General features: G+C 36.6%; 1 protein-coding gene across 1 annotated transcript; it reads left to right on the forward strand.

Moving 5' to 3' along the window:
- The first annotated feature begins 4,284 nt into the window (after positions 1 to 4,284).
- On the forward strand, positions 4,285 to 9,761 carry LOC124533128. Its single transcript, XM_047108292.1, has 5 exons — positions 4,285 to 4,426; positions 4,979 to 5,188; positions 6,842 to 9,049; positions 9,455 to 9,642; positions 9,711 to 9,761. Exons 1-5 carry the CDS (start codon positions 4,285 to 4,287, stop codon positions 9,759 to 9,761), a joined length of 2,799 nt encoding a protein of 932 aa, XP_046964248.1.
- The last annotated feature ends 447 nt before the right edge of the window (positions 9,762 to 10,208 follow it).

The following is a 10,208-nucleotide window of genomic DNA, read 5'->3' on the forward strand; positions in this document are numbered from 1 at the left end:
GTATTTACTTCCGGGGAAATCCCTAAAACGATAATCCCGAATGGATCATGATTGATGAATGCATTTGAGTGCCTGCGTGAGTTATGATATCTTATAATTGTAAGCGTGGGTGTTATTGCATATGTGTGCGTTTGAATCAAAATAAAGTACATACACTCGTACATAGGAAACATATATGGACCAATGTCGAGATGACCCAATGGTTAGAACGCGTGCATCTTAACCGATGATTGCGGGTTCAAACTCAGGCAAGCAACGCTGATACATGTGCTTAATTTGTCTTTATAATTCATTCAGCGGTGAAGAAAAACATCGTGAGGAAACTGCATGTGACAAATTTCATAGAAATTCTGCCACATTGGAACATTGGAACAGCGTGGTGGAATATGTTCCTAACCTGCTCCTCAAAGGGAGAGGAGGCCTTTAGCCCAGCAGTGGAAATTTACAGGCTGTTGTTGTTGATGGACCAGTGGTTAGATCGCCCCAGTGAAGAACAGAACACGTGGTGTTCCATTGAAGATTACAGGTTCAAACTCCACTGAGTTCCAAAGTGCTTTATTTTGTTGTATATTATTTGTCACATCAAATTTGTAAAATTATGCATCTCATAGGTCAGAACAAATTATATCTGACATACAATTATATTATCCCAATTGGTATCCCAATTGCAATTGGACCTGCGTGGTGGAATAATCTTCAAAATTGCCTGTTGCTTTGCTCACCAGTTGGATTGATTGATTAAGCTTATTCAGTTTAATTAACTAATATTTAAATATGAGTGTGTGTTTGGCGGGAAAACTAATATTTTTTATTTTGCACAGATAAATAATACTTAATTGCTATAAATTCATCATCATTACATAGTATAAAAGAAAAGGAACTTACTAGCTTTCCCTATGTACATAGGTACATAGGGAAAGCTAGTAAGTTTAAAGTTTAAAGTAACTTCCAAGAAATTAGAAACTCAATAGTTACTCTTTTCCACAATTTCAGTTACAGATTATGTTGGTAAAGTACAATTAAATTAAAAAAATTGCATTTTGATGCGGTTATTTTTTAATATATAGAGTGATTTTAATTTAATTGTACTTTACCAACATAATCTGTAACTGAAATTGTGGAAAAGAGTAACTATTGAGTTTCTAATTTCTTGGAAGTTACTTTAAATAGATTGTACTTTCAAAACCGCTAGTAACTTTACACTTAATTCAATATAAAGATACAAATATGCATTTATGAGTACTTGTAAAAAGGATACTTTGATTTTTACTAGCTTCTGTGATTACACTGGGGAAGCCCGTGTATAACGATAGTACTTATCTCTAAACTATTATGATTATCTATCTATGTTAATTTATATGTGTGCGTTCAAAACACATTTAACACTAATGATACACACATATGTATTTGTATGTTTTGATTTACCAAATCCAAAAACTGTTATTAACGGTATTTTTGCTTTTAATGAATACATAATATGTTTATTGTATAACCAAGTTCATAAGGCGCGACTATCATCTGTCTATCTAAATGTGATAAAATCGAAAACTACAAAGCCGATTTTCATGCGGTTTTCACGTTCATATGTATATTTCATTTTATTTCGCGTAAGTTGATTGAAATATGTTGAATACCACTTACACTAACTTAATGACTCGAATTGCCTAGGTTAGAACGCGTGCATATACCAGATAAGCACTACTGAATTTTCATTTGCCTTATTTACCTAATTCATTTCGTGCTGCGTGCGTAATGACATACAGAAATAGTGTTTCATAATTATGTCGACAAATGTAAATAATAATAGAAGTGACTTGGAGTTTACATGTATTTAAATCAAAACAAACCCTGTCATAGGTTTCAAAAAAACTCATAATCAGTTGAATGAATGCGACGTTTCGCGGGCTATACACCATATAATAATTAGGTACTAGCCATCCGATCTAGTTTAGCATGGGTACAATGCTCGTACTGAATATTAAAAATCAAAAACCAAAATCAAAATAAACTTTATTCAAGTGAGCTTTTACAAGCACTTTTCAATCGTCATTTAACAATTAAGTGAAGCTAACACCGGTTCGGAAAGTAGATTCTACCGAGAAGAACCGGCAAGAAACTCAGTAGTTACTCTTTTTCAACAGTTAAAAAATACAATCATATTAGTTAAATACAATTATATATGTATGTAATGTATCCTGCTTGGAAGTCAACAGGTATTAATTCCAAGCTTTTTTATGATCTACAAAATTTTGTATCCAATAATATGCCTATTTTACCAATGTATTTTTTATAAACGATTTGAATTTACAATAAAGTTAAAAATGTCTGCGGAATTTAATTATAGAAACGGACACCTTGCCCCATGAAAGATTTATTGACTTTGCGGAGTCGGAAACTTGGTATTATACGTTTATCCTTACTTCTAGTGTACATACAATGTAGTGTATATACAATAGTAGAGAATGCCTAAATTATCACCGTTTCTTTACTATATTGTCCATGTATTTTATACAAAAACCTGCCTCTCGAATCACTCTATCTATTAAAATCGTATCAAAATCCGTTGCATAATTTTAAAGATCTAAATATGCAGAGCCGGATTTAAAGGTCTGGAGGCCCCCGGGCCACAAAGCAGTGGGGGCCCTAGACAATCAGAAGCGTGAACAACCTAATAATTATATTAGCATGAATTAATTACTTTTTTATTTCAATCAGTAAGCTATGATTTATTTACTTGTATCGGTAACTTTTAAAATATTAAATAATAACATTATTATAATTTGACTATATCTCGGTATTTGTTAACTTGCTGAAAACTGTGGCCCCTACTAATGTGGAGGCCCCAGGGCAGTTGCCCCGGTTGCCCTCCCCTAAATACGGCCCTGTAAATATGCATAGAGGCTAACGAACTTAACGTAAGCGACTTTGTTTTATACTATGTATGTAATACGAGTAATTATAACGAAACAGAGGCGCGGTTTTACGTCACGTGCGATAGCGTAGATAAGTCGTCTTGACCGGAGCGTTGTGTACGATTGAATGAATGGAACGAGGAGAGTGTTATCTTTTAACGCATGCGCATTGACATTTTATTTACGATTACAACTTGTTTGTTGAAATTATTACTTTGTATATTTTCCATTTATGTGCATGGAAAAAATATATAATGTGTTATTTTATTCTTGTTATGAGGGCGTTTAAATTTATTATGCAATTGTTATGCAATCGGTAATGCTTTACTGTTATATTTTATGTATGTATTTTACCTCTTTGTTAAACGGTTTTAGACTATGAGATAATGAAGATATTAAATAATGTATAAAGTATCAGCCTGTAAATTTTCCACTGCTGTGTTAAGGCCTCCTCTTTCATTAACCCTCGCCGGGCTTGGAACATATTCCACCAAGCTGTTCCAATGTTTCAATGCGGCTTGGTGGAATGAACATGTGGCAGAATTTCGATGAAATTAAGCACATGTATGTATATATAGTCGTGCTTGCCTGGATTTGAACCCGCAATCCTCGGTTACGACGTTCTAACCGGGTCATCTCAGCTAAATAATGTATAAACTAGGAGTTTTCTTTGATTATTTTTTAAATAGATAGATGTTTAAATAGGTATCATGATCGTAGTTCACCACTGTCCTTAGATATTGGCGCCGTTACGTATTTTAACTATACCATATATCTCCAATGCGCCGCTACCCAAATGAACTAAGTTAACCCTAAGCAATACTAAGAATACCTCTTTGGTGGTAGAAAGTTTGAGTGGTATACATATATACCCATACAGAGTTGCACAAAGCCCTAACAAGTAAAGACTCTCTATTGGTTCACTTTGGGCCTATGACCGTAACGCCTGCAAACAGCACAATGATCTATGTATGATACGGTCAGCACCCCTCTCCGCCTCCGCTCCCCTCTACCTATATTATTACTAGTTGTTAACCGCGGTTTCACTCGCTTTTCTGGTTATGGGTAGGTTTAAGCTTGTTTCAACCGAATCAAATTTGGGTAAATATTTTGTCACGGTGAAACTCAAAGGACAGTCGGACAAACAGACATAGTTCATGCACCTTCGCATTTATATTAGTAAAGACTAATATAGATGATAAGAGAAATATATTTATTTTATCAATGAATATTTTGTTTTCTTGAATTATAATTAATTCAAATAATCGTATATTTCGATGCATCACTGTTAATTTCCAACACTTATGTTATTATTATTACTATTGTAACATAATAGTTACTAAATAGTCTCGTCGATCTTATACAGCATATTATGAAGCAGCAGCAGTTACATCCAGGGTTGAATCCCGTGTCAGATCAATTGGGGTCACAGAAGTTTGTCATCCAGGGATTCTCAGCGGCGTTAGAAAGTTCGCGGAGCATTCCCGTGACAAATAAAATAAGTAGAGCTGAAAGTAAGAATCGACTTGATGTTCAAACAAAGGAATGTAGTTATAGTATTCACAGTGTCTGATTACGAGCGATTACACAACTATGAGAGCTCTGATCTGTTTATACGGTAATTAGTGTATTGTTAGCGAACGGTGAAATGAGATGAATATATAACGTCAGCTGATATATTAGCTAACACGAAATGCTAAACAATGCTAATATTATTTAAGGAATATGTCAGGATTAAACATGCACACCTATAAACCTCTTTTGTATTTATTAAAGTTTTCTTTATATTTGAATTATTCCTTAAGTTGTCATGTTTAGTTCTTAGTTGACGCCTAGATGGCATTGTTCAATTTTTATAAGTTTTTGAATCGCGCAATCGTTTTGTTATTCTGTATATATAAGACATTGTGAAAATTATTGTTTTGTGTGAATCGTCTCAAGAAGTAAACGGAAGCTTATACAGTACTAAGTGTTTCATTTCGTCGATAAGGAGCCTACCGGAGTTTATTCATGGTCCATTCGAGTCGGATTGGTTTGGACTAATTTTTGTCGTATTGCTGCGGAAGTGGTACAAGAGTACCACCCGTTTCGTCACTACTGGACAGTGGATCGCTGTCCAGAGCATCCCTTCATCAAGGTGTCACAAGCGGCGCCACGGCAGTGGAGGGAACCGGGAGTCTACAACCCGGAGGAGCGACGGACGGACACAGGCAAGCAGCAGCGGTGGAGGTTGCGGAACACGAGGGGGCGCCACGGGTGCCACAACGTGAAGACAAGTAAGAGTGTTCGGTGAAATATTGTGAGTACATTTGAAATATTACTATAGAAGAAATTAACTTGGAAATTAAACCTTATATCAAAGATTAGTGAAACTTAAAGTATTTGAAGAAAGTGAAGTACTTAGAATAAATTCAATAGTTTAGGACTTGTAAAATTTTGCTCATCTGTTTCTTAAACTTGGAAAATATTGACTAAGTAAAATAATTCAGTTTGACGTTTAACTTTGTAAATTAAAGTAAATTGTTGTTCGGTTTTAGATCTATTATTGTCAAGGTTTATAATTAATATGGAGTCGTTTAATGATCTGCAGGATGATATAAGGGCTAAAATACTAAAGGTTAAGACTAATTTTAAAAAGTCTCCTAAGGATCGTTTGACGGTTGCTTATATTGAAACAAGGCTAGATAACTTAGAACAACAGTGGAGTTTGTTTACAGATACTCATACTAAAATTATTAGTCAAGTTAAGCGAACTGATTTCTATAGTTCGAATTATTACAAAAATAATGTATATGATGATGTAGAAGAATTATATGTTGAATTTAAGACTGAGTTAAAAGAAACACTGTATAAATTTAAAACACTTGAGTCAGAAGGCAAGTCAAGTTCAAATAGTCAATATGAGAGTTCAGAAAGACGTTTCAAGCTGCCTGAAATTAAAATACCTATCTTTTCCGGTAAGTACACAGAGTGGCAGACATTCAGAGATTTGTTTTTAGGGCTTGTGCATGAAAACAAGTCACTGGATGATGCCCAAAGATTTTATTATTTAAGGGGTCATTTAACCGGGGAAGCCGAGCAACTATTACGTAACATTAAGGTGACGTCGGATAATTATCAAATTGCTTGGGGGAAATTAGATAGTATGTATAATAATAAAAGATTTTTGGCGAACGGCATCTTGAAGCGTCTACTAAGTCAAAAAAGTTTGTTATCTGAATCGGCATCTGAAATTAAAAACTTAATTAGTACAACTTCTGATTGTTTAGACTCAATAAAAAATATTGGTGTGGATGTTTCATCTTGGGATATCCTGATTATCCACATTATAAGCGCTAAGTTAGATAAAGATACGCGAAAGGCATGGGAGTTAAAGGTATCTTCAGATCCAAGTAATGAATTACCCACGTTTCAACAATTTTCCAACTTTTTAATAGGACGTTTTAGAGGTCTAGAAAATATTGATTATAAGGTACATCACAGTGAGAAAAAGTTTACAAAATCTTTTCACGTTGTTAAAAACAAACCGTTTGTATTGTGTGCGTATTGTGGCGAGGAGCATAAAATAACTGCGTGCCGAAAATTCGGTAAGGAAAATAATGAGACACGCCGCGAGTTCGCGTTAAATAAAAACTTATGTTTTATTTGTTTGAATAGCAACCATTCCGCTAAAATGTGCAAAAATATTGTCCGATGCCAAGTTTGTAAACGTCGACATCATTCGTTATTACATCCTAGTGGTGATTCTGGTTCTGGTAGTGCTGAAGAAGAGGCGAGTCACCAAACAACCTCGGCAACCAGTAGAAGGTTAACTGAGGAGGATACTGCCACAAGCAGTAATAAGTTATCTGCGCAAGCAGAAAGTAAGGGGCAACTTGTGTCTTGTTTTTCGACAGGAAACTGTTCAAAAATGGTTTTATTAACTACAGCTGTGGTGCAAGCTGAGTCGAAAGACGGTAATTATTTCCCAGTTAGGGTCTTATTAGACCAGGGGTCGCAAGGTTCCTTTATTACTGAGGCCATGGTGCAGCAATTAGGTTTAAAAAGGCTTGCGACCAAAAATACCGTAGTTGGTATAGGTGGAAATAAAAGTGTGACTTCCAAGTCCACAGTTAAAGTTACTTTAAGATCGAGAGTTGATCCTAGATTTCAAGTTAAGGTTAATGCACATGTCTTGAAGTCAGTTACATCTCTTCTTCCAGTTGCGAAAACAACTGGGATGAATTGGGAAAACCTGACTCTGGATGAACTGGCTGACCCTGAGTATCATACACCTAATAGGATTGATATCTTATTAGGTGCGGAGATATATAGTCAAATCATTCAGGAAGGCATCAAGAGAAATCTCAACGGTTCTCTCTTGGCGCAGGATACTGTTTTCGGGTGGATAATATCCGGCGTCTGTGATATAGACAGCACGTCAAATATCCATTCTCAAACAATTGTGATGCATTCATATTTAGAAGTGGATAATATGCTGAAGAAGTTTTGGGAACTTGAAGCTGAACCACCTGTAACAAAGAAAATGCTCACAGATGATGAAATTAAATGTGAGAAATTATTTCAGGATACTACAAAACGGGATAAAGACGGTCGTTTCATCGTAAGACTGCCGTTTCGCACGATCAACCCGGACTGCGTGCATGGTGAATTCAAGAACATAGCTGAAAAAAGATTTAGAAGTTTAGAATTAAAATTACAAAAGAACATTAAGTTAAAAGAGGATTATACACAAGTTATAAAGGAGTATTTAAACTTAAATCATATGGTAAAAGTTACAGATAAGGATAAATGTAAGAAAACAGCTATTTACTTACCACACCATGCAGTAGTCAGGGAGGATAAGGAAACTACTAAAGTCCGAGTAGTGTTTGATGCCTCCTGTAAGGGAAGCAATGGAAAGTCCTTAAATGATGATCTGTTGATTGGGCCGCAACTGCAAGCTGAACTACGTCATACAATTATGCGCTGGAGACAATATAAAATAGGTTTGGTGGCAGATGTGGTAAAAATGTACCGCCAAGTGCTTGTAAGTCGAGAAGATACTCCATTTCAGAGGATTCTTTGGAGAGACAGTCCTGAAAAGGAGCTTCAAGAGTATGAATTACTTACCGTCACCTTTGGCACCGCGTGTGCTCCATATTTAGCTGTGCGGTCTCTGCAAGAGTTAGCTTATAAGGAATGTCAGAATAAGCCAGGAATCGCGAAAATTATTTTGAATGATTTTTACATGGATGATGTGATGACCGGTGCGGAAAATCTAGAAGATGCTTATGAAATATATAGAGAATTAACTGAAGTGTTAGCAAAAGGAGGGTTTCCGTTGCAAAAATGGAAAAGTAATTCCAAGGAAATATTAGCGAAAATCTGGAAGGCAAACGGTAATAAGGATGAGAAATTAAGGATTAAGGTAGATGACACAACTAAGATTTTAGGACTTACCTGGGATCCGTGTGGTGACTTCTTCCGGTACTCTGTAGAACTTGCGCCGCAAGAAGAACTTGTAACAAAAAGGAAAATTATATCTGATATATCTCGATTATTTGACCCACTTGGGTGGTTAGCTCCTTGCATCATAGCAGCAAAAATACTCATACAAAAGCTTTGGTTAGCTGGTATTGGATGGGATGAGCAAGTTCCTACTTATTTAATAAAAGAATGGACTACTTACCGTAAAAATTTAACTGCATTACAGAATATCAAGATTCCGCGCTGGATACACACTTGTAATAAATATAAGCGCGAGTTATACGGATTTTCTGACGCCTCAAAAGTGGCTTATGCGGCTGTCGTGTATCTGCGAGTGGTAGATGAAGTGGGAAATGTTAACGTTTCGTTGGTCACAGCTAAAACAAAGGTAGCTCCCATTAAGCAGGTGTCTATCCCTAGACTTGAGCTTTGCGGGGCCGTACTTTTAGCTAAGTTGATGGTTGAGGTAGCTGAAGTTATGGAGGTTGAAAGAGGTCAGTTACATGCATTCACTGACAGTGAGGTAGTTTTAGCCTGGCTTAACCATCACCCAAGCCGGTGGAAGACCTTCGTGGCTAACCGAGTCTCTGAAATCTTACAGATTTTGGATACACATCACTGGTCCCATGTAGCCACTAAGAAAAACCCGGCGGATTTGGCATCACGAGGTATTTCTCCGGTGGAACTATCAGAAATGGCTATATGGTTTGAAGGGCCAGAGTTTCTAAAAAATAAGGAAATTATTTTTACAAAACCAAAACATTTGGGAACAAATCTTGAGCAGATTAAGGTTCATACAGTGGTCGTTGACACAACCTTGTGGCAAAGATTTTCTTCATTTTCGAAGCTTGTTCGTGTGGTCGCTTATTGTCTACGCTGGTTAAGAATAAGGAAAGGTTTAAGTAGTAGGCCAAGATCAGAAGCATTGGAGCGACAGGAAATTGAGGATGCGATAAGGGTCTGTATTAAAAGATGTCAAGAAGAAGGATTCCAGGAAGAGTTGGAAGAATTGCGAAAAAACGGCATAATAGATAAAAAAAAGAAAATGTTAAAGACATTAAATATATTTTTAGATTCGGAAGGTATAATTAGAGTGGGTGGTCGGCTGGAAATGTCATCGCTGTCCTTTAACGAGAAACATCCGATTCTCATACCTAAAGAATCTTGCTTAAGTGCACTCTTAATTGCTGATGCTCACCAAAAGACACTGCATGGAGGCCCGCAACTCATGATTACCTACTTGAGATCGAAGTATTGGATTGTAGGTGCGAAGTCTCTGATTAGAAAATATTATCGTGACTGTGTTACTTGTACGCGATACTCGAACAGATCCACATCTCAGCTCATGGGGCAGTTACCTTCCGCGCGTGTGACACCTAATAAACCCTTTCTTGTCAGCCGAGTCGATTACGCAGGACCTATTAATATAAGAATTTCAAAAGGTAGGGGTAACAAGTCTTACAAGGGATATATTGCTCTGTTCATTTGCATGTCAACCAGAGCCGTACATCTTGAAGTGGTGAGCGAGCTGTCTACTCAAGGTTTTATAGCTGCTTTTAAAAGGTTTGTCGCAAGACGAGGTAGGTGCGCTGAATTATACAGCGACAATGGTAAAAATTTTGTGGGTGCAGCCCGAGAGTTACTGTGTCTTTTCAGCGAAGAAAAAACGAATTTTAAACCTGAACTGGCAGAGTATCTGGCAACCAACGGAACAAAATGGAATTTTATTCCTCCTCACGCTCCGAATTTCGGTGGACTATGGGAGGCAGGAATAAAGTCCACAAAGTTCCATCTTAAACGTGTGGTCGGAAACACTACTTTGACATA

Source organism: Vanessa cardui, chromosome 10 (assembly GCF_905220365.1).
Source record: "Vanessa cardui chromosome 10, ilVanCard2.1, whole genome shotgun sequence".
In the NCBI taxonomy this organism is placed as follows: domain Eukaryota; kingdom Metazoa; phylum Arthropoda; class Insecta; order Lepidoptera; family Nymphalidae; genus Vanessa; species Vanessa cardui.

What these genes read in the sequence shown, in the direction of transcription:
- LOC124533128 (XM_047108292.1), top strand. Translation starts at nt 4,285, where the DNA reads ATGAAGCAGCAGCAGTTACATCCAGGGTTGAATCCCGTGTCAGATCAA. An exon ending in TAAAATAAGTAGAGCTGAAA is followed by an intron (nt 4,427 to 4,978) that starts GTAAGAATCGAC and finishes TTGCTGCGGAAG; the next exon opens with TGGTACAAGAGTACCACCCG. An exon ending in GGCGGATTTGGCATCACGAG is followed by an intron (nt 9,050 to 9,454) that starts GTATTTCTCCGG and finishes ATATATTTTTAG; the next exon opens with ATTCGGAAGGTATAATTAGA.